At 38.2% G+C, this 26,298-nt stretch overlaps 1 protein-coding gene across 1 annotated transcript in view; it reads right to left on the reverse strand.

Annotated features, from left to right (window-relative positions):
- Positions 1-1,131: 1,131 nt before the first annotated feature.
- dph1 (diphthamide biosynthesis 1) overlaps positions 1,132-26,298 on the reverse strand; it is a 260,590-nt gene continuing 235,423 nt past the window's right edge. Inside the window, exons 11-13 of the mRNA XM_061973227.1 lie at positions 22,259-22,337; positions 8,552-8,686; positions 1,132-1,359 (exon numbers count right to left, since the gene is read on the reverse strand). Coding sequence (XP_061829211.1) covers positions 1,300-1,359; positions 8,552-8,686; positions 22,259-22,337 — 274 coding nt within the window. The 3' untranslated portion in view covers positions 1,132-1,299. The remainder of the gene's footprint in view (positions 1,360-8,551; positions 8,687-22,258; positions 22,338-26,298) is intronic.

The raw sequence follows: 26,298 nt of genomic DNA on the forward strand, positions 1-26,298 counted from the left end.
GTCAGTTAAAATGTATACTATATTATGAATATGTGTACCGTTTTAGCTAGCTTTCTGACATACTGTTGGTTGTTTACCTCAGTGGTCCCCAACCACCGGGCCGCGGCCCGCTACTGGTCCGTGGATCGATTGGTATCGGGCCGCACAAGAAATATATATATATATTTTTTTTCCTTTTTTAATTAAATCAACATAAAAAACACAAGATACACTTACAAGTAGTGCACCAACCCAAAAAAACTCTCTCCCCCCTTTTGTTCTGGGCATTGAACATGAAGACTCTTCCTTCACTGTTCCGAGTGGCCATGAGAGTCTTGGCAGTGCCTGCCTCCGGTGCTCCAGTGGAGCGAGTTTTCAGCCATGGTGGCATCATACTACGCCCCCATCGTGCACAAATGACTGACAGACTCTTGGCTAATTTGGTCTTTTGCAAATGCAATGCAGCATAGGGCCCTGACATATAAAAAGTACAACTTTTTTTGTTATGTTCACGTATATGTCATGTTTTTTCAATGTTAACACTTTTGTACAAATAAGTACATTTGCACTTTATTTTTCAATGTGTTTGTTCTGTAAAGGAATGAGTTAATGTTTAAAATGACTGGTTAATAGTGCTATTATAAAGTGCAATGTCAGCACAATTTTCTTTCCTGCAATTTAAAATGCACTTGTTTTAATAAATAAATACAGCGTTTGAAAAGCATACACAATCTGTGTTAATATATTAGTCTGTGGTTAAAAGGACTTGAAAGGACTCGAAACTCAAAATGCAGGACTTCGGACTTGACTTGAGACTTTCCAGTCTTGACTTTGGACTTGACTCGGGGCTTGCCTGTCTTGACTCGGGACTTGACTCGGACTTGAGGGCAAAGACTTGAGACTTACTTGTGACTTGAGAAAACAATGACTTGGTCCCACCTCTGCAATTGGACATAACGCTCATAATCTGAGTGACTTTTTATTGACTCTTTTTGCAGAAGGTGAATAAATAAAAGTAGATGTGGGCTGCAACACATTGTGTTCAAGGTCAAGTGGGTCGCGTTGTGTTCAAAGTCACCATGATCGGACTCTTGGTCGTTGACTTAAAACACCTGAAGGCGTGTCTCCGTTACAGGAGGAGCGAGAGAGGTAGAAACCTGGAAGTGACTCATGCATTCATAAACATGAGCTCTGCACGGGGGTCTATCTCTGGAATATATGCAGGGTTTGATCTATTTGCAGCAGCGAGCACCGACGGATTCTTTATGGCACTTTTCCTTCCTGCACCAATGCTCACTTTCAGAGTAAAATGCCGTCTGGTTAGCAGCCACCGGGGGCGCACTGCGTTTGGGTGCACACCTTGCCTGGCTGGCAGCATTTCTGCAGAGCAAATCCAAGCAGTTATTGTCAAAAATGAGGAAGGCCAATGGAATGTTCACGTGTTGCACCACTAGGTGTCAGTGGAGCAGCATACCTGCCAACTTTTGAAATCAGAAAAACCTAGTAGCCAGGGTCCAGGTCCAGGACAAAGTCCTGGCCGACGCAAAATGATTGATTGCATTCAGACAGGTTAAAATGTTGCTAAAACCATCACTTTTCTATCAGTCACAGTGACTTTTCAAAACAAAAATATTACAGCAAAAATCATACGGGTTGATTGGCATGTTTATTCTGTAAGCTAACTTCGATAGTTTGAAATTATTTTGACAGTTAATGCCAGTTATCCTGTCAACCTTTCACAAGACTTCAATTTGTTCGTTGAAAGTATAAACACTTTTTACAGTAAACAAATGGTAAAACAGTACTAAACAATTCCATAAAAAAAAAAAAATTGGTGTCATTATTAACCAGAGGTGGGTAGAGTAGCCAGAAATTGTACTCAAGTAAGAGTACTGTTACTTTAGAGATTTATTACTCAAGTAAAAGTAAGGAGTAGTCACCCAAATATTTACTTGAGTAAAAGTAAAAAGTATGTTGTAAAAAAACTACTCAAGTACTGAGTAACTGATGAGTAACATACACACACATATCATATATATATATATATATATATATATATATATATATATATATATATATATATATATATATATATGTATATATATATATATACATACACACACACACATATATACATATATATATATATATATACATACACACACACACATATATACATATATATATATATATATATATATATACACACACACATATATATATATATATATATATATTAGAGATGCGCGGATAGGCAATTTATGTCATCCGCAACCGCGTCAGAAAGTCGTCAACCATCCGCCATCCACCCGATGTAACGTTTGATCAGAACTGCACCCGCCCGCCATCCGCCCGTTGTTATATATCTAATATTAATAAAAAAAAAAAAAAAGGGTGAAAACTACGCGAATTGCACCTTGTGCAGACAAGATTTTTCGATCGGACACGGAGGAATTAGCCATGTAAAAGACCACGTTGGGACAAAAAAACACAAGTCTAATGCCGTTGCTAGCGATACAAGTGGAAAACTTTCAACGTTTTTCGTCGCCCAAACAGATTCTTTGGATGTGATGAATGCCGAAGTTTTATTTACGGAGGCAATAATTGAGCATGGACTTCCAATCGCACTGGCTGATCACATGGGACAGTTAATAATGTAATGCAACCTTTAAAAATCATTACGCGGTGATCGCGATCCCAAAAATAAACTTTTCTTGCATGATAATGTCCAGAAAAATTCGCTTTATATTACTATAGAGTCCTTTTAACGAATGAGTTTGATGGTTTATCACAAACCTTAAATGAAATTCCATGGCCACTGTCCTGCTCTCTATATCAACCAGGGTGAGCCCCACCCCTTTCGTGAGCGCACTGAGCGCGGAGTGACCCCTTTTACGCGCCCCCGGCAACAGGGGTGGCAAGCAGGTAAGCTGCGCGGGCGGAGCGCGCGGAGTGACCCATGTTACGAGCCCCCGGCCACGGGGGTGGCGGGCAGGTAAGCTGCTTACCTGCTGCGCGTGACGCCGGCCGCGTCGAAAACGGACGAGGCGGGGTGTCGGTGCGGTGGGCGCGGTAGTGACCCTGGACGTGCGTCAGGCCCTTCTCGCGGATCGCCTCAGCTACGGCTCCCGGTGGGGCCCTCTCGGGGGAAGGGGCCTCGGTCCCGGACCCCGGCGAGGCGTCCCTTCTCCGCTCCGTAAAAGTGTCCATCTCTTTTTTTTTTTTCCATCTGTTGTGGCATATGCAGCAGGTGCCTGCTCGTTTTTCGTATGTGGGTAACAACATTTAACTATGTATATATATTTCCCAATTGGTTTAACTGCCACCCGCAAAAAATAAAATAAAAGTAAAAATAAAAAAAATATCTAATTAATCCGCCCGACCCGACCCGCGAGCAGATAAAATCTTATTTTTTTAAATTTCATCCGCCCGATCCGCGGATAATCCGCGGACTCCGCGGTTGTGTCCGCAAACCGCGCATCTCTAATATATATATACATAGATATATACAGTATATAATTTATATATTTTTTTTTTGCCGTTTTTGTTTACATGTTAATAGTGTTTTAATGAATATACATGCATGTTTAACACATATAGATTCCTTTCTTTCATGAAGACAAGAATATAAGTTGGTGTATTACCTGATTCTGATGACTTGCATTGATTGTAATCAGACAGTAGTGATGATAACGTCCACGTTTTCAAATGGAGGAGAAAAAAAGTTCCTCCTTTCTGTCTAATACCACATGAAAGTGGTTGGTTTTTGGCATCTTATATGTCCAGCTTCCATATTCGTTTTTATACACTTTACAAGAAATACATTGGCGGCAAACTCCGTAGCTTGCTAGCTTGTTTGCGCAGGCTTTCGGAGACTCTTATTTTGAAAGCGCAGGCGCGATGGAGCGGCACTTTTATTGTGAAGACAGGAACTGTGCAGTCAGTCTTTAGGCTTACGGTTGAAATAAAAAATGGTCTTTTTTCCTTCACACTTTTGATTGATTGATTGATTGGAACTTGTATTAGTAGATTGCACAGTACAGTACATATTCCGTACAATTGACCACTAAATGGTAACACCCCAATAAGTTTTTCAACTTGTTTAAGTCAGGTCATGTGACCCCTGGCTCTGTTTGATTGGTCCAACGTCACCAGTGACTGCATCTGATTGGTGGAACGGAGTGAACGTCACCAGTGACTGTATTTGTTGAAACGCAGGCACTATGAAGGTCTGTCTGACAGACCAAAACAAACAAAGCGTGCATTAATTGATGGATAAAAATTAGTAGCGAGCTGAATGTAGATAAAAGTAGCGGAGTAAAAGTAGCGTTTCTTCTCTATAAATATACTCAAGTAAAAGTAAAAGTATGTTGCATTAAAACTACTCTTAGAAGTACAATTTATCCCAAAAGTTACTCAAGTAGATGTAACGGAGTAAATGTAGCGCGTTACTACCCACCTCTGTTATTAACTTTCTGTCCAAGCTTGTATAATACACTGCCTTGTTCAATTGTAAAAAAATATTCTGTGCCTAAAATTCACATTTCTATCACAATTATCATACTGTAAACATGGTAAGCTAACTTCATTAAAATGAATAGTTCTGTCAATAGCATGGAATTACAATTCAAATGTCGTTTTTTTTGTAAGCCTTTCAAAAGAATTCAAAATATGAAAAATGAATGAAAATTAAGGCTGAAACGACGCGTCGACGTAGTCGACGTCATCGGTTACGTAAATACGTCGACGCCGTTTTTGTGCGTCGGCGCGTCGCATATTTACGTCACACTACTGTCATGGCGGAGCGCAAAGCAGACGATGCGAGCGAGGGGAACAAAGCACGCCAAAAGTCGTCAAAAGTGTCGGAGTATTTCAATAAACGGCCTAATAATGTTGTTGTATGCACACTGTGTCGAGCGGAAATGGCCTATCATAGCAGCACAACGGCTATGAACGAACATTTGAAAAGAAAACCCCCGACAGCGTTCTTGCCATCACCATCAACAAGTCAATCGTCCGCGTGCGTATACGTTGTCATTATTACACAAAAACATGAATGTGTCATTTGTATCTGCGTTGTAAATTCATAAACTAAAGCACCGTTTCGCTCTGAGAGGCGCGTTTGGCGTGCCTGTTCAGTGTTTACAAAGACGCGCTCCTCTTTAACGCTGTGGAGAGGCGGCGGCGGCGAGCGAGCGGCGAGGCGGGGCGCGCCGGGAGCGACGCCGCAAGAGACAGGGGACGACGAGCGAGCGAGGAAGAGGAGCCGAAAAGCGAGGAAAGAAAGAGAAAAGAGTTGGAAGAGAAAAGACTTTGTGTAAAATTAAAAGATTGTAAACCTGGCAAAGCCGTCTGGCGTTCAGTCTGTCGGTCCTGAAAGAACCCCACGGCACAAGACGTGTCACAAACGCTAACGTTAATTAGTTGTGCAAATACCTTTTACAACATTAACAGTTACATATACTATGTACAAACCAACAATTAACTTTCACTTTAATCATACTATCATTGTTGTGTTATTAAGCAAAATAAGCAATACTTTTACTTTTGTTGAAATGTTTACACTGTACACTTTTTTGTATTGGATGTTTAGCTTTATTTTTGCACATTTTAGCAAATAAGCAATACTTTTACTTTTGTTGAAATGTTTACACTTGTTACAGAATATTTCCGTTTTGCACTTTTTTGTATTGGATGTTTATCTTTATTTTTGCACATTTTAAAGCAAAATAAGCAATACTTTTACTTTTGAAATGCTTATACTATTCCAGAATATTAAGATTTGCACTGGATGTTTACTTTTATATTTGCACATTAAAAAGCAAATAAGCTACTTTTAATTTTGTTAAATGTTAAAAGTTTTAAATGTTTACATTGTTACAGAATATTTTGTCATGTTGTTGTCAATGTTGACTGAGTGGCCATACTTTTTTTTTTTGTAAATAAAAGCCATGCCTTTTGAAAAAACTGGCCTACATTTATTTTTTCCTCTTCATTTTAAATAAAAAAAATAATCGGTAAAAGGAAAAATAATCTATAGATTAATCGAAAAAATAATCTATAGATTAACCGATTAATCGAAAAAATAATCTATAGATTAATCGATAGAAAAATAATCTTTCGCTGCAGCCCTAATTGAAGCCATCAGACACTTGAAAAGTGGCACATCACATCTCTAATGTAATCATTTGAACTTTTCAACAGAAATAGCACTGCAAAAATATTAAGGACATACTTCTGTATTTTGGTAGTTATGCTGTCAACATTTAACAAGATTTCTTCAACTTGGACTTGAAAGCATCAATAGTATAAACACTTTTAACAGTATAACAGTACTAAACAATTCCAATAGATAACATTGGTGTCATTACCTTTTTGTGGCTAAAATCCAAATTGATTCTATCAGATTGATCATACTGCAAAAATGATATGGTAACTTTATGATAAGTTTACTTGAAGTGGCATAAAACACTGAAAGTGATTGTTCCTATAACCCCTTTGTTTCAAATGTTTGTTCCACTTGTGGCAGTCGGGCACCAGCATACCGTCTTTGACAACTTGAAGTGGCATAAAACACTGAAAGTGATTGTTCCTATAACCCCTTTGTTTTAAATATTGTATGCCACTTCAAGTTGTCAAAGACGTGCCGTGAAATACAGCCGACAGGATTGCGCACCAAACACGAAGCAAGGCCAAAGCGCATGCATGGTGCAGGAGAACAAAGGACTTCTTTCATTTAAGGTTTGTGATTAACCATCAAACTCATTCGTTAAAAGGACTCTATAGTAATATAAAGCGAGTTTTTCTGGAAATTATCATGCAAGAAAAGTTTATTTTTGGGACCGCGATCACCGCGTAATGATTTTTAAAGGTTGCATTACAAACATTTAACTGTCCCATGTGATCGGCCAGTGCGATTGGAAGTCCGTGCTCAATTATTGCCTCCGTAAATAAAACTTCGGCATTTATCACATCCAAAGAATCTGTTTGGGCGACGAAAAACGTTGAAAGTTTTCCACTTGTATCGCTAGCAACGGCATTAGACTTGTGTTTTTTTTGTCCCAACGTGGTCTTTTACATCGCTAATTCCTCCGTGTCCGATCGAAAAAATCTTGTCTGCACAAGGTGCAATTCGCGTAGTTTTCACCCTTTTTGGAACGGATAATTATTCCCGGATAGGCTTTTGAATATTCGTAATCATTTTTAACTTTTCAACAGAAATAGCACTGCAAAAATATTAAGGACATACTTCTGTATTTTGGTAGTTATGCTGTCAACATTTAACAAGATTTCTTCAACTTGGACTTGAAAGCATAAATAGTACAAACACTTTTAACAGTATAACAGTACTAAACAATTCCAATAGATAACATTGGTGTTATTACCTTTTTGTGGCTAAAATCCAAATGTATTCTATCAGATTGATCATACTGCAAAAATGATATGGTAACTTTATGATAAGTTTACTTGAAGTGGCATAAAACACTGAAAGTGATTGTTCCTATAACCCCTTTGTTTCAAATGTTTGTTCCACTTGTGGCAGTCGGGCACCAGCATACCGTCTTTGACAACTTGAAGTGGCATAAAACACTGAAAGTGATTGTTCCTATAACCCCTTTGTTTTAAATGTTGTATGCCACTTCAAGTTGTCAAAGACATGCTGTGAAATACAGCCGACAGGATTGCGCACCAAACACGAAGCAAAGCCAAAGCGCATGCATGGTGCAGGAGAACAAAGGACTTCTTTCATTTAAGGTTTGTGATAAACTCATTCGTTAAAAGGACTCTATAGTAATATAAAGTGAGTTTTTCTGGACATTATCATGCAAGAAAAGTTTATTTTTGGGACCGCGATCACCGCGTAATGATTTTTAAAGGTTGCATTACAAACATTTAACTGTCCCATGTGATCAGCCAGTGCGATTGGAAGTCCATGCTCAATTATTGCCTCCGTAAATAAAAGTCCGGCATTTATCACATCCAAAGAATCTGTTTGGGCGACGAAAAACGTTGAAAGTTTTCAACTTGTATCGCTAGCAACGGCATTAGACTTGTGTTTTTTTGTCCCAACGTGGTCTTTTACATGGCTAATTCCTCCGTGTCCGATCGAAAAAATCTTGTCTGCACAAGGTGTAATTCGCGTAGTTTTCACCCTTTTTGGAACGGATAATTATTCCCGGATAGGCTTTTGAATATTCTTCACGGAATGACTGCGGTTTTCTTTTTCGGTTTAAGACTCGTTTGCGATTTTTTCTCCGGCTGATTCCATGATCGTTCGCTCGTTTGGAAACAATGGCAACTGGTGCTTGGCAGCGGTGCTATAAATAGCCTCGCACATGGCATTCGGAATGGCTCGATAGGAAGTTACGGGAAGCAGTGTCGATTGTCATTGTTGTTACGCGATTTCGTGAATAAAACTTTTAAAAAAATATTTTTTTTTAATTAATGAAAAACCGTATTTATTATCACTGCAACCGTAACCCGGAATAGGTTGATGAAAACCGTTCTAATTACGGGAAAACCGGAGTAGTTGGCAGGTATGTAGCAGCGTGTGCTAGAGAGAGTCTCTCACCTGAGCCTGGGTGCGTGGCGCCCGCACGGGCCGGTGGTCCTGGTGGTTGGGGGTCCAAGGCCCCAGGCTCTGATTGGAGTAGTAGTCCATGGGGTAGACCTCCTTCCAGGTGCTCTCCTGGAGAGCCACCGCTGCCTGAGAGGATCACATGCAAGAATTAGGATGACACGGACGCGTGGATTCTACAGGCTGGAAATATGGTTTAAAGTTAAAGTACCAATGATTGTCTCACACACACACACACACACACACACACACACACACACTCACACACACACACACACACACACACACACACACACACGAGGTGTGGCGGAATTATTCTCTGCATTTGACCCATCACCCTTGTGAGGGGAGCAGTGGGCAGCACCGGGAATCATTTTTGGTGATTTAATAATAATAATAATAATTACAGATGTCCGATAATGGCTTTTTTGCCGATATCCGATATTCCCCAACTCTTAATTACCGATTCCGATATCAAGCGATACTGATATATACAGTGGCGGAATGAACACATTATTATGCCTAATTTTTTGGATGCATTAAACAATGTAACAAGGTTTTCCAAAATAAATCAACTCAAGTTATGTAAAAAAATGCCATATTTATTATTGAAGTCACAAAGTGCATTATTTTTTTTTAACATGTCTCAAAACAGCAGCTTGGGATTTGGGACATGCTCTCCTTGAGAGAGCATGAGGAGGTTGAGGTGGGCGGGGTAGCGGGCGGTGTACATTGTAGCGTCCCAGAAGAGTTAGTGCTGCAAGGGCTTCTGGGTATTTGTTCTGTTGTGTTTATGTTGTGTTACGGTGCGGATGTTCTCCCGAAATGTGTTTGTCACTCTTGTTTGGTGTGGGTTCACAGTGTGGCGCATATTTGTAACAGTGTTAAAGTTGTTTATACGGCCACCCTCAGTGTGACCTGTATGGCTGTTGACCAAGTATGATTGCATTCACTTGTGTGTGTGTGTGAAAATTACATTTTAAAGCATTTATCGGCCGATAATATCGGACATCTCCAATAATAATAGATTTTATTTGTAAAAAAGCACTTTCTATTGAGTAAACAACCTCAAAGTGCTACAGTGTATTAAAAAAATTACTAAAAAGATAATACAAATAAATACAAATAAAAACTAGAATTAACATATATCTAAAAAAAAAGGCTTTTTTTAAAAGAAGGGTTTTTAAGCCTTTTTTAATTTTTTTTATTTTATATGCTGTAAAAAAAAACAAAAAAACCTGTAAATATTACGGTAAAATTGTGGCAACTGAGCTGCCAGTTTTTAACAGTACAATCTAAATATTTGTTTTTGTACAGGGTACATAAAAAAGAGATAATAATCAAATACATGGACAATTTTACACATGATTTATATATACACATTTATATTCAAACTGTATATTATTCACAAAAAAAAGATCATAAAATAAAAAAATAAAAATAAAAACTAGAACAGCCTTATAGCCAGAACGAGCACGCATACATCAAAAAAAGAGGCTTTTTTAAAAAGAAGGGTTATTAAGCCTTTTTTTAAAATTTTTATTTTATATGCTGTAAAAAAAACAGTAAATATTACGGTAAAATTGTGGCAACTGAGCTGCCAGTTTTTAACAGTACAATCTAAATATTTGTTTTTGTACAGGGTACATAAAAAAAGAGATAATAATCAAATACATGGACAATTTTACACATGATTTATATATACACATTTATATTCAAACTGTATATTATTCACACAAAAAAGATCATAAAATAAAGAAATAAAAATAAAAACTAGAACAGCCTTATAGCCAGAACGAGCACGCATACATCTAAAAAAAAAAGGCTTTTTTAAAAAGAAGGGTTTTTAAGCCTTTTTTTAAAATTTTTATTTTATATGCTGTAAAAAAAAAAAAAAAAAACTGTAAATATTACGGTAAAATTGTGGCAACTGAGCTGCCAGTTTTTAACAGTACAATCTAAATATTTGTTTTTGTACAGGGTACATAAAAAAGAGATAATAATCAAATACATGGACAATTTTGCACATGATTTATATATACACATTTATATTCAAACTGTATATTATTCACACAAAAAAAGATCATAAAATAAATAAATAAAAATAAAAACTAGAACAGCCTTATAGCCAGAACGAGCACGCATACATCTAAAAAAAAAAGGCTTTTTTAAAAAGAAGGGTTTTTAAGCCTTTTTTAAAAAAATTTATTTTATATGCTGTAAAAAAAACAAAAAAAACCTGTAAATATTACGGTAAAATTGTGGCAACTGAGCTGCCAGTTTTTAACAGTACAATCTAAATATATGTTTTTGTACAGTGTACATAAAAAAGAGATAATAATCAAATACATGGACTATTTTACACATGATTTATATATACACATTTATATTCAAACTGTATATTATTCACAAAAAAAAGATCATAAAATAAATAAATAAAAATAAAAACTAGAACAGCCTTATAGCCATAACGAGCACGCATACATCTAAAAAAAAAAAGGCTTTTTTAAAAAGAAGGGTTTTTAAGCCTTTTTAAAAAAAAATTATTTTATATGCTGTAAAAAAAACAAAAAAAACCTGTAAATATTACGGTAAAATTGTGGCAACTGAGCTGCCAGTTTTTAACAGTACAATCTAAATATTTGGTTTTGTACAGGGTACATAAAAAAAAGAGATAATAATCAAATACATGGACAATTTTACACATGATTTATATATACACATTTATATTCAAACTGTATATTATTCACAAAAAAAAGATCATAAAATAAATAAATAAAAATAAAAACTAGAACAGCCTTATAGCCAGAACGAGCACGCATACATCTAAAAAAAGGCTTTTTTAAAAAAAAGGGTTTTTAAGCCTTTTTTAATTTATTTTATTTTATATGCTGTAAAAACAAACAAAAAAAACTGTAAATATTACGGTAAAATTGTGGCAACTGAGCTGCCAGTTTTTAACAGTACAATCTAAATATTTGTTTTTGTACAGGGTACATAAAAAAAGAGATAATAATCAAATACATGGACAATTTTACACATGATTTATATATACACATTTATATTCAAACTGTATATTATTCACACAAAAAAAGATCACAAAATAAATAAATAAAAATAAAAACTAGAACAGCCTTATAGCCAGAATGAGCACGCATACATCTAAAAAAAAAAAGGCTTTTTTAAAAAGAAGGGTTTTTAAGCCTTTTTAAAAAAAAATTATTTTATATGCTGTAAAAAAAACAAAAAAAACCTGTAAATATTACGGTAAAATTGTGGCAACTGAGCTGCCAGTTTTTAACAGTACAATCTAAATATTTGTTTTTGTACAGGGTACATAAAAAAGAGGTAATAATCAAATACATGGACAATTTTGCACATGATTTATATATACACATTTATATTCAAACTGTATATTATTCACAAAAAAAAGATCATAAAATAAATAAATAAAAATAAAAACTAGAACAGCCTTATAGCCAGAACGAGCACGCATACATCTAAAAAAAAAAGGCTTTTTTAAAAAGAAGGGTTTTTAAGCCTTTTTTAAAAATTTTTATTTTATATGCTGTAAAAAAAACAAAAAAAACCTGTAAATATTACGGTAAAATTGTGGCAACTGAGCTGCCAGTTTTTAACAGTACAATCTAAATATTTGTTTTTGTACAGGGTACATAAAAAAAGAGATAATAATCAAATACATGGACAATTTTGCACATGATTTATATATACACATTTATATTCAAACTGTATATTATTCACAAAAAAAGATCATAAAATAAATAAATAAAAATAAAAACTAGAACAGCCTTATAGCCAGAACGAGCACGCATACATCTAAAAAAAGGCTTTTTTTAAAAAGAAGGGTTTTTAAGCCTTTTTTAATTTTTTTTATTTTATATGCTGTAAAAAAAACAAAAAAAAAATGTAAATATTACGGTAAAATTGTGGCAACTGAGCTGCCAGTTTTTAACAGTACAATCTAAATATTTGTTTTTGTACAGGGTACATAAAAAAAGAGATAATAATCAAATACATGGACAATTTTGCACATGATTTATATATACACATTTATATTCAAACTGTATATTATTCACAAAAAAAAAAGATCATAAAATAAATAAATAAAAATAAAAACTAGAACAGCCTTATAGCCAGAACGAGCACGCATACATCTAAAAAAAAAGGCTTTTTTAAAAAGAAGGGTTTTTAAGCCTTTTTAAAAAAAAAAAATGTATATGCTGTAAAAAAACAACAAAAAAAACTGTAAATATTACGGTAAAATTGTGGCAACTGAGCTGCCAGTTTTTAACAGTACAATCTAAATATTTGTTTTTGTACAGGGTACATAAAAAAAAAGAGATAATAATCAAATACATGGACAATTTTACACATGATTTATATATACACATTTATATTCAAACTGTATATTATTCACAAAAAAAAGATCATAAAATAAATAAATAAAAATAAAAACTACAACAGCCTTATAGCCAGAACGAGCACGCATACATCTAAAAAAAAGGGTTTTTAAAAAAAAAGGGTTTTTAAGCCTTTTTAAAAAAAAATTATTTTATATGCTGTAAAAAAAACAAAAAAAAACTGTAAATATTACGGTAAAATTGTGGCAACTGAGCTGCCAGTTTTTAACAGTACAATCTAAATATTTGTTTTTGTACAGGGTACATAAAAAAAGAGATAATAATCAAATACATGGACAATTTTACACATGATTTATATATACACATTTATATTCAAACTGTATATTATTCACAAAAAAAAGATCATAAAATAAATAAATAAAAATAAAAACTAGAACTGCCTTATAGCCAGAACGAGCACGCATACATCTAAAAAAAGGCTTTTTTAAAAAGAAGGGTTTTTAAGCCTTTTTAAAAAATTTTTATTTTATATGCTGTAAAAAAAACAAAAAAAACCTGTAAATATTACGGTAAAATTGTGGCAACTGAGCTGCCAGTTTTTAACAGTACAATCTAAATATTTGTTTTTGTACAGGGTACATAAAAAAGAGATAATAATCAAATACATGGACAATTTTGCACATGATTTATATATACACATTTATATTCAAACTGTATATTATTCACAAAAAAAGATCATAAAATAAATAAATAAAAATAAAAACTAGAACAGCCTTATAGCCAGAACGAGCACGCATACATCTAAAAAAAGGCTTTTTTTAAAAAGAAGGGTTTTTAAGCCTTTTTTAATTTTTTTTATTTTATATGCTGTAAAAAAAACAAAAAAAAAATGTAAATATTACGGTAAAATTGTGGCAACTGAGCTGCCAGTTTTTAACAGTACAATCTAAATATTTGTTTTTGTACAGGGTACATAAAAAAAGAGATAATAATCAAATACATGGACAATTTTGCACATGATTTATATATACACATTTATATTCAAACTGTATATTATTCACAAAAAAAAAAGATCATAAAATAAATAAATAAAAATAAAAACTAGAACAGCCTTATAGCCAGAACGAGCACGCATACATCTAAAAAAAAAGGCTTTTTTAAAAAGAAGGGTTTTTAAGCCTTTTAAAAAAAAAAAAATTTATATGCTGTAAAAAAACAACAAAAAAAACTGTAAATATTACGGTAAAATTTTGGCAACTGAGCTGCCAGTTTTTAACAGTACAATCTAAATATTTGTTTTTGTACAGGGTACATTAAAAAAAAGAGATAATAATCAAATACATGGACAATTTTACACATGATTTATATATACACATTTATATTCAAACTGTATATTATTCACAAAAAAAAGATCATAAAATAAATAAATAAAAATAAAAACTACAACAGCCTTATAGCCAGAACGAGCACGCATACATCTAAAAAAAAGGGTTTTTAAAAAAAAAGGGTTTTTAAGCCTTTTTAAAAAATTTTTATTTTATATGCTGTAAAAAAAACAAAAAAAACCTGTAAATATTACGGTAAAATTGTGGCAACTGAGCTGGCAGTTTTTAACATTACAATCTAAATATTTGTTTTTGTACAGGGTACATAAAAAAGAGATAATAATCAAATACATGGACAATTTTGCACATGATTTATGTATACACATTTATATTCAAACTGTATATTATTCACAAAAAAAAGATCATAAAATAAAAAAATAAAAATAAAAACTAGAACAGCCTTAAAGCCAGAACGAGCACGCATGCATCTAAAAAAAAATCTTTTTTAAAAAGAAGGGTTTTTAAGCCTTTTTAAAAAAAAATTATTTTATATGCTGTAAAAAAAACAAAAAAAACTGTAAATATTACGGTAAAATTGTGGCAACTGAGCTGCCAGTTTTTAACAGTACAATCTAAATATTTGTTTTTGTACAGGGTACATAAAAAAAAGAGATAATAATCAAATACATGGACAATTTTACACATGATTTATATATACACATTTATATTCAAACTGTATATTATTCACAAAAAAAAGATCATAAAATAAATAAATAAAAATAAAAACTAGAACAGCCTTATAGCCAGAACGAGCACGCATACATCTAAAAAAAAGGCTTTTTTAAAAAAAAGGGTTTTTAAGCCTTTTAAAAAAAAAATTATTTTATATGCTGTAAAAAAAACAAAAAAAACCTGTAAATATTACGGTAAAATTGTGGCAACTGAGCTGGCAGTTTTTAACAGTACAATCTAAATATTTGTTTTTGTACAGGGTACATAAAAAAGAGATAATAATCAAATACATGGACAATTTTGCACATGATTTATGTATACACATTTATATTCAAACTGTATATTATTCACAAAAAAAAGATCATAAAATAAAAAAATAAAAATAAAAACTAGAACAGCCTTAAAGCCAGAACGAGCACGCATGCATCTAAAAAAAAATCTTTTTTAAAAAGAAGGGTTTTTAAGCCTTTTTAAAAAAAAATTATTTTATATGCTGTAAAAAAAACAAAAAAAACTGTAAATATTACGGTAAAATTGTGGCAACTGAGCTGCCAGTTTTTAACAGTACAATCTAAATATTTGTTTTTGTACAGGGTACATAAAAAAAGAGATAATAATCAAATACATGGACAATTTTGCACATGATTTATATATACACATTTATATTCAAACTGTATATTATTCACAAAAAAAAGATCATAAAATAAAAAAATAAAAATAAAAACTAGAACAGCCTTATAGCCAGAACGAGCACGCATACATCTAAAAAAAAGGCTTTTTTAAAAAGAAGGGTTTTTAAGCCTTTTTAAAAAAAATGTATTTTATACGCTGTAAAAAAAAACAAAAAAAACCTGTAAATATTACGGTAAAATTGTGGCAACTGAGCTGCCAGTTTTTAACAGTACAATCTAAATATTTGTTTTTGTACAGGGTACATAAAAAAGAGATAATAATCAAATACATGGACAATTTTGCACATGATTTATATATACACATATATTCAAACTGTACAGATCATAAAATAAATAAATAAAAATAAAAACTAGAACAGCCTTATAGCCAGAACGAGCACGCATACATCTAAAAAGAAAGGTTTTTAAGTTTAAAAAAAAAAACATCCACAGTCTGTGGTGCCCTCAGGTGGTCAGGGAGAGTGTTCCACAGACTGGGAGCGGCGGAGCAGAAAGCCCTGTCTCCCATTGTTCGTAAGCCCCAATTCCAAGCCTTGATGCAGGGAGGTAATGTCTCCCATTTTTATAGTCTTTGGTATGACTCGGCCGGGGTTTGAACTCACAACCTACCCATCTCAGGGCGGACACTCTAACCACACACAGTGCGAGTAAGCAGAGCTCTAGAGGGGGAAATTGACGATATAGACGAGATGTGTGTCGAAATCTAGAGTTTTGGCAACCAGGTGAGATTGCATGCAGCTGTTGATCTAGTATAGATAGTATAGTTGTTGAAGGGGAGGTGAGCGAAGAAGCGATGCTAAAAGACCAATGGAAGTTTGTTTTGTAGCCACACTTGTAACAAGTCTCTCCATTGGCTGCCTCCTTTACTCACTTTGTTGTCAGGATGAGCTGAGACGACAACCAGTCACCAGTGTCGTCCTTTTAGCAAACGACCTTGGATTAACAACCACGTGCTTACACGAGACATACGCCGCTTGTCACCAGATTGCAACAATATCTAGTCGTACAATTCAGTGCTGATGCAGGTTAGCATGCATCTCAATGTTTGTTGGTGGTGATCTGGTCTGGACTACAGGCAGGCCAGTCTAGTACCCGCACTCTTTTACTATGAAGCCACGTTGATGTAACACGTGGCTTGGCATTGTCTTGCTGAAATAAGCAGGGGCGTCCATGGTAACGTTGCTTGGATGGCAACATATGTTGCTCCAAAACCTGTATGTACCTTTCAGCATTAATGGTGCCTTCACAGATGTGTAAGTTACCCATGTCTTGGGCACTAATACACCCCCATACCATCACACATGCTGCCTTTTACACTTTGCGCCTAGAACAATCCGGATGGTTCTTTTCCTCTTTCGACGTCCACAGTTTCCAAAAAACAATTTGAAATGTGGACTCGTGAGACCACAGAACACTTTTCCACTTTGTATCAGTCCATCTTAGATGAGCTCAGGCCCAGCGAAGCCGACGGCGTTTCTGGGTGTTGTTGATAAACGGTTTTCGCCTTGCATAGGAGAGTTTTAACTTGCACTTACAGATGTGGCGACCAACTGTAGTTACTGACAGTGGGTTTCTGAAGTGTTCCTGAGCCCATGTGGTGATATCCTTTACACACTGATGTCACTTATTGATGCAGTACAGCCTGAGGGATGGAAGGTCACGGGCTTAGCTGCTTACGTGCAGTGATTTCTCCAGATTCTCTGAACCCTTTGATGATATTACGGAGCGTAGATGGTGAAATCCCTAAATTCCTTGCAATAGCTGCTTGAGAAAGGTTTTTCTTAAACTGTTCAACAATTTGCTCAGGCATTTGTTGACAAAGTGGTGACCCTCGCCCCGTCCTTGTTTGTGAATGACTGAGCATTTCATGGAATCTACTTTTATACCCAATCATGGCACCCACCTGTTCCCAATTAGCCTGCACACCTGTGGGATGTTCCAAATAAGTGTTTGATGAGCATTCCTCAACTTTATCAGTATTTATTGCCACCTTTCCCAACTTCTTTGTCACGTGTTGCTGGCATCAAATTCTAAAGTTAATGATTATTTGCACAAAAAAAAAAAAAAAATTATGAGTTTGAACATCAAATATGTTGTCTTTGTAGCATATTCAACTGAATATGGCTTGAAAAGGATTTGCAAATCATTGTATTCCGTTTATATTTACATCTAACACAATTTCCCAACTCATATGGAAACGGGGTTTGTAAATATAATTCACTTCACTTTAACTTAAAAGTGCTATATAAGTAAAATTCATTCATATTTTGGTGCTTGATCCATCCATCTTCTTCCGCTTATCCGAGGTCGGGTCGCGGGGGCAGCAGCCTAAGCAGGGAAGCCCAGACTTCCCTCTCCCCAGCCACTTCGTCCAGCTCCTCCCGGGGGATCCCGAGGCGTTCCCAGGCCAGCCGGGAGACATAGTCTTCCCAACGTGTCCTGGGTCTTCCCCGCGGCCTCCTACCGGTCGGACGTGCCCTAAACACCTCCCTAGGGAGGCGTTCGGGTGGCATCCTGACCAGATGCCCGAACCACCTTATCTGGCTCCTCTCCATGTGGAGGAGCAGCGGCTTTACTTTGAGCTCCCCCCGAATGACAGAGCTTCTCACCCTATCTCTAAGGGAGAGACCCGCCACCCGGCGGAGGAAACTCATTTGGGCCGCTTGTACCCGTGATCTTGTCCTTTCGGTCATAACCCAAAGCTCATGACCATAGGTGAGGATGGGAACGTAGATCGACCGGTAAATTGAGAGCTTTGCCTTCCGGCTCAGCTCCTTCTTCACCACAACGGATCAATACAGCGTCCGCATTGCTGAAGACGCCGCACCGATCCGCCTGTCGATCTCACGATCCACTCTTCCCTCACTCGTGAACAAGACTCCGAGGTACTTGAACTCCTCCACTTGGGGCAAGATCTCCTCCCCAACCCGGAGATGGCACTCCACCCTTTTCCGGGCGAGAACCATGGACTCGGACTTGGAGGTGCTGATTCTCATCCCAGTCGCTTCACACTCGGCTGCGAACCGATCCAGCGAGAGCTGAAGATCCTGGCCAGATGAAGCCATCAGGACCACATCATCTGCAAAAAGCAGCGACCTAATCCTGCAGCCACCAAACCGGATCCCCTCAACGCCTTGACTGCGCCTAGAAATTCTGTCCATAAAAGTTATGAACTGAATCGGTGACAAAGGGCAGCCTTGGCGGAGTCCAACCCTCACTGGAAACGTGTCCGACTTACTACCGGCAATGCGGACCAAGCTCTGGCACTGATCATACAGGGAGCGGACTGCCACAATCAGACAGTCCGATACCCCGTACTCTCTGAGCACTCCCCACAGGACTTCCCGAGGTACACGGTCGAATGCCTTCTCCAAGTCCACAAAGCACATGTAGACTGGTTGGGAAAACTCCCATGCACCCTCAAGGACCCTGCCCAGAGTATAGAGCTGGTCCACAGTTCCACGACCAGGACGAAAACCACACTGTTCCTCCTGAATCCGAGGTTCGACTATCCGGCGTAGCCTCCTCTCCAGTACACCTGAATAAACCTTACCGGGAAGGCTGAGGAGTGTGATCCCACGATAGTTAGAACACACCATCCGGTTCCCCTTCTTAAAGAGAGGAACCACCACCCCGGTCTGCCAATCCAGAGGTACCGCCTGGCACTGATCATACAGGGAGCGGACTGCCACAATCAGACAGTCCGATACCCCGTACTCTCTGAGCACTCCCCACAGGACTTTCCGAGGGACACGGTCGAATGCCTTCTCCAAGTCCACAAAACACATGTAGACTGGTTGGGCAAACTCCCATGCACCCTCAAGGACCCTGCCCAGTGTACAGAGCTGGTCCACAGTTCCACGACCAGGACGAAAACCACACTGTTCCTCCTGAATCCGAGGTTCGACTATCCGGCGTAGCCTCCTCTCCAGTACACCTGAATAGACCTTACCGGGAAGGCTGAGGAGTGTGATCCCACGATAGTTAGAACACACCCTCCGGTTCCCCTTCTTAAAGAGAGGAACCACCACCCCGGTCTGCCAATCCAGTGGTACCGCCCCCGATGTCCACGCGATGCTGCAGAGTCTTGTCAACCAAGACAGCCCCACAGCATCCAGAGCCTTAAGGAACTCCGGGCGGATCTCATCTACCCCCGGGGCCTTGCCACCGAGGAGCTTTTTAACTACCTCAGCCCCAGAAATAGGAGAGCCCACCACAGACTCCCCAGGCACTGCTTCCTCATAGGAAGACGTGTTGGTGGGATTGAGGAGGTCTTCGAAGTACTCCCTCCACCGATCCACAACATCCGCAGTCGAGGTCAGCAGAACACCATCCTCGCCATACACGGTGTTGATAGTGCACTGCTTCCCCTTCCTGAGGCGGCGGATGGTGGTCCAGAATTGCTTCGAAGCCGTCCGGAAGTCGTTTTCCATGGCCTCACCGAACTCCTCCCGTGTCCGAGTTTTTGCCTCCGCGACCGCTGAAGCCGCACACCGCTCGGCCTGTCGGTACCTGCCCGCTGCCTCAGGAGTCCCATGAGCCAAAAGAACCCGATAGGACTCCTTCTTCAGCTTGACGGCATCCCTGACAAAAAGTCAGTCTTATTTTCTGGCTTGTTAAAAAAGGACAAAGATCAGATCGTGACGCCAATCAAACCCAAATGATGATTTCTTCGCCGTCTGATGCTCCTCCTTCGACCCAACTCTCTCGTTTGAGTCACACATTAAGAGTGTTACTAAAACGGCCTCCTTCCATCTCCGTAATATCGCTAAAATTCGGTCTATTTTATCCACTAGCGACGCTGAGATCATTATTCATGCGTTCATTACGTCTCGTCTCGACTACTGTAACCTATTATTTCGGGGCTCCCTATGTCTAGCATTAAAAGATTACAGTTGGTACAAAATGCGGCTGCTAGACTTTTGACAAGAACAAGAAAGTTTGATCATATTACGCCTATACTGGCTCACCTGCACTGGCTTCCTGTGCACTTAAGATGTGACTTTAAGGTTTTACTACTTACGTATAAAATACTACACGGTCTAGCTCCGTCCTATCTTGTCGATTGCATTGTACCATATGTCCCGGCAAGAAATCTGCGTTCAAAGAACTCCGGCTTATTAGTGATTCCCAGAGCCCAAAAAAAGTCTGCGGGCTATAGAGCGTTTTCTATTGGGGCTCCAGTACTATGGAATGCCCTCCCGGTAACAATTAGAGATGCTACCTCAGTAGAAGCATTTAAGTCCCATCTTAAAACTCATTTGTATACTCTAGCCTTTAAATAGCCCCCCTGTTAGACCAGTTGATCTGCCGTTTCTTTTCTTTTCTCCTCTGCTCCCCTTTTCCTTGAGGGGGCGGGGGGCACAGGTCCGGTGGCCATGGATGAAGTGCTGGCTGTCCAGAGTCGGGAACCGGGGTGGACCGCTCGCCTGTGCATCGGCTGGGAACATCTCTACATTGCTGACCCGTCTCCGCTCGGGATGGTGTCCTGCTGGCACCACTATGGACTGGACTCTTACTATTATGTTGGATCCACTATGGACTGGACTCTCACAATATTATGTCAGACCCACTCGACATCCATTGCTTTCGGTCTCCCCTAGAGGGGGGGGGTTACCCACATATGCGGTCCTCTCCAAGGTTTCTCATAGTCATTCACATCGACGTCCCACTGGGGTGAGTTTTTCCTTGCCCGTATGTGGGCTTTGTACCGAGGATGTCGTTGTGGCTTGTGCAGCCCTTTGAGACACTTGTGATTTAGGGCTATATAAATAAAAATTGATTGATTGATTGATTGATTGAACTCTATACTCTTCTTCGCCGCCTTTTTCTTTTTGCGCCTCTCAACGCTCTCCCCGTCCCTCTCTAGCCACGCTTGCTGCCTTCTTCTGCTAATCCCTGCGCCGACAAAGAGAGCCGAGTGTGTCTTATTGACTATAAATATAACATGAGGAGCCCTCAAAATAAATGCCCCCACCCAACCCTTCTTCTCCCGGACTCACTCCGCCCCTTCCACCATCACCATCATCATCATCATCATCATGGTCTTCTAAAACATCAACTGGCGAGTGCGGGGACTAAATCCGCGCACGGGTGTGGCTGCAGATGATTTGAAGGCTGATATTGCTCAATAATGTCCGCGAGGGGGCCCAGAGTGGGTTGTGGGAGAAAAAAAACACAGCAGTGTGTAATCAGAGCAAGCACTTCATATTCCCCTCAGAGTGCTTTCATAAAGGAACGTCTGAATGAATGAATGAATAGCTCACATTACCAGGCAGGCACAAAATAACCCAAACCTTTCACAATCCCCTTTTTTGTTTTCATCTTGTTTGTTTCTCACTGCAGCCCGCAAACAAACACTGGCTTTGAAATGGATCTTCTTGACGACCTCTCTCTCTCTTTCTCTCTCTCTCTGCCAGCAGGAGGCGCTGCTCAGCTGCATGCCGCTCATTCCGCCTTAGGATGATGGCACCGGCGAGGCATCCATCTCGCCATCAGCGCGGTTGTTTAAGAGACGCGGGGGCGGGCCTTTCTAACGAGTGGACGGGCGAGAGTGAGTGGGTCATTTACCTCGTAGGGAGACAGCAGGGGCTTGGAGAAGGCCGAGCCCCAATCGATTGACAGCCGAGGACACGCAATCTGGACCCATCTGTGTGAGGGAGGGAAGGCAGTTTATAAACAACTACCAACTCAACTTAGAGTTAGTCAACAATCAGCCAACAACAGATGTTTCATTTGAGGTCCGTGGAATATTCCACCAGTGCACGATAAATAGATAACATTAACAACACGGTGCAACATTGGGACTTTGTCAGAAAACAAAATATAATATAATATACCAGCAGAGGAGCATGTTGGGCAGTGCACACACACAGAGTACTTACAAGCAGACACAGTGTGTAGACAGAAAAGGGAGAACGGACACATTTTGGTGTACAAAGTAAAGATAAAGGTGAAGTTTAAGGCTGAAACGACGCGTCGACGTCATCGGTTACGTAAATACGTCGACGCCGTTTTTGTGCGTCGCATATTTACGTCACTCTACTTTACTGTCATGGCGGAGCGCAAAGCAGACGATGCGAGCGAGGGGGAAAAAAGCACGCCAAAAGTCGTCAAAAGTGTGGGAGTATTTCAATAAACGGCCTAATAATGTTGTTGTATGCACACTGTGTCGAGCGGAAATGGCCTATCATAGCAGCACAACGGCTATGAACGAACATTTGAAAAGAAAACCCCCCGACAGCGTTCTTGCCATCACCATCAACAAGTCAATCGTCCGCGTGCGTATACGTTGTCATCATTACACAAAAACATGAATGTGTCATTTGTATCTGCGTTGTAAATTCATAAACTAAAGCACCGTTTCGCTCTGAGAGGCGCGTTTGGCGTGCCTGTTCAGTGTTTACAAAGACGCGCTCCTCTTTAACGCTGTGGAGAGGCGGCGGCGGCGGCGAGCGAGCGGCGAGGCGGGGCGCGCCGGGAGCGACGCCGCAATCGTGCCCAGGTGCGCGATCCGCGCAGTTGGAAGAGAAAAGACTTTGTGTAAAATTAAAAGATTGTAAACCTGGCAAAGCCGTCTGGCGTTCAGTCTGTCGGTCCTGAAAGAACCCCACGGCACAAGACGTGTCACAAACGCTAACGTTAATTAGTTGTGCAAATACCTTTTACAACATTAACAGTTACATATACTATGTACAAACCAACAATTAACTTTCACTTTAATCATACTATCATTGTTGTGTTATTAAGCAAAATAAGCAATACTTTTACTTTTGTTGAAATGTTTACACTGTACACTTTTTTGTATTGGATGTTTAGCTTTATTTTTGCACATTTTAGCAAATAAGCAATACTTTTACTTTTGTTGAAATGTTTACACTTGTTACAGAATATTTCCGTTTTGCACTTTTTTGTATTGGATGTTTATCTTTATTTTTGCACATTTTAAAGCAAAATAAGCAATACTTTTACTTTTGAAATGCTTATACTATTCCAGAATATTAAGATTTGCACTGGATGTTTACTTTTATATTTGCACATTAAAAAGCAAATAAGCTACTTTTAATTTTGTTAAATGTTAAAAGTTTTAAATGTTTACATTGTTACAGAATATTTTGTCATGTTGTTGTCAATGTTGACTGAGTGGCCATACTTTTTTTTTTTGTAAATAAAAGCCATGCCTTTTGAAAAAACTGGCCTACATTTATTTTTTCCTCTTCATTTTAAATTAAAAAAAAAAAATCGGTAAAAGGAAAAATAATCTATAGATTAATCGAAAAAATAATCTATAGATTAACCGATTAATCGAAAAAAATAATCTATAGATTAATCGATAGAAAAATAATCGTTAGCTGCAGCCCTAGTGAAGTTATAACACTGAAACACCCTCAGGAAGAGCTGCTTTAAGACAGTGTTGTAGCTACTTCTAAATCACTAATCCTGATAAATAAAGTATGTTTCGTACAAGTAGCGCTATCACTGGAGGACGAGGAATAGCTAAACATGCTTCACTCCTGTTGCGTTTGAACCAGTTGTTCCTCCCAGGGAATTCAAGTTTCTGGTCGTCGCTCCCAAGCTCTTTACGACACTTAAAGCTGAGTAGAAGAACCACCAGAGACAGAATAGGTATTTTGTAATATATTTGCAAAGCTTTGTAAATATAAATGAGACCAGTCCAGCATAGAACATTCAATCGCGCAGCTAAGATGGTTAAAGTTAAAGTTAAAGTACCAATGATTGTCACACACACACACACTAGGTGTGGCGAAATTATTCTCTGCATTTGACCCATCACCCTTGATCACCCCCTGGGAGGTGAGGGGAGCAGTGGGCAGCGGCGGTGGCCGCGCCCTGGAATCATTTTTGGTGATTTAACCCCTAATTCCAATCCTTGATGCTGAGTGCCAAGCAGGGAGGTAATGGGTCCCATTTTTATAGTCTTTGGTATGACTCGCTCGGGGTTTGAACTCACAACCTACCGATCTCAGGGCGGACACTCTAACCACTAGGCCACTGAGTAGGTCTGCCCTAAACTATGGAAACCTTCTATTCTATAAAGTCTCTCTCCCTCCCACCCTCGCTGTCTTGTCTTTCCAGCCCAAACACATGCCCATTGTCCTCCGCAGCTGGACAACAAGAAGAGATAAGGAGAAGGATTATCTCTCCTGCTTACATTCCACAGTCAAGGTTAGCACACAGTATTTGCAGACAACCAAAAGACCACAATTGGAAGAAAAACACTAGCTGTTTTGTAATATGATTATGAAAATAAAGAAGTAACACTTAAATACGGATATATGTAAGTATCTGCCTCCGACAATTCCCCCTTCAGATCTTCTAAAAAGATCTTTATGACTAGTACAACACTTCTAAAATACGCCCCTTTTTGAGCAAGCTAGTAGAAAAATAAAAGCATAGTTACATGGGGGATAAACGGATGGAATCTATGTCAATGTCGTCACTGTCAGGGAAGGAAACTAGCATTTCTCGAAAGTCACCACTTTGCTTGACCCCCTTCAGTGACATAGCAAACCCAGAAACAGGGTGGGGTTGACCTTCTACAGCTCTAACAATGATGCGGGTGCGTAAAGACCTAGCACAAGGGGCGATAAAGCAACCGCATGAGGCTATGATGGCCAAGAAAACTCCAACGGAGATCAGGGCAGACTTAATTAGGTCAGACCACCTTCCAAAGGTGCTTTGGAGCCAATCTTTGAAGGGGTCAGAGACACCGGAAACTTCAGTAAGTTCCTTAGACAGGGCATGGAGGCCCTTCCCGGGCCCTCTGGACCGAGCCATCGGGGGCGGTGTTGTTAGGAATGAAGGTACAGCATTGGTCACCAAACATTGCACACCGTAGGAGGATACAATAGCTCACCGGCGTCACCGCTAACAAAAGCTAGCGGTCCTGAATGTAAACAAACGCCATGGGTGGATCTACACCTGACATCCACTGTAATGATACCAAGTACAAGTACACGGAACGACACAGGAAGTCCTTCATACCGACAGCCATCAGACTGTATAATGCATATGTTCCTTTTGACTGTACATGTACTGTAAATGGATAATGTATTTATGTTATTCACATGTGAATAATGCCGTATAATAGACTATTTATATTATTCACATGTGAATAATGCTGTATAATAGACTGTATTTATTTATTCATATGTGAATAATTCTGTATAATAGACTGTATTTATGTTATTCACATGTAAATAATGCTGTATAATAGACTGTATTTATATTATTCACATGTGAATAATGCTGTATAATAGACTGTATTTATTTATTCACATGTGAATAATGCTGTATAATAGACTGTATTTATGCTATTCACATGTGAATAATGCTGTATAATTGACTGTATTTATATTATTCACATGTGAATAATGCTGTATAATAGACTATATTTATGCTATTCACATGTGAATAATGCTGTATAATAGACTGTATTTATATTATTCACATGTGAATAATGCTGTATAATAGACTGTATTTATATTATTCACATGTGAATAATGATGCATAATAGACTGTATTTATATTATTCACATGTGAATAATGCTGTATAATAGACTGTATTTATATTATTCACATGTGAATAA

This window comes from Nerophis lumbriciformis, linkage group LG17, assembly GCF_033978685.3.
Source record: "Nerophis lumbriciformis linkage group LG17, RoL_Nlum_v2.1, whole genome shotgun sequence".
NCBI lineage: Eukaryota > Metazoa > Chordata > Actinopteri > Syngnathiformes > Syngnathidae > Nerophis > Nerophis lumbriciformis.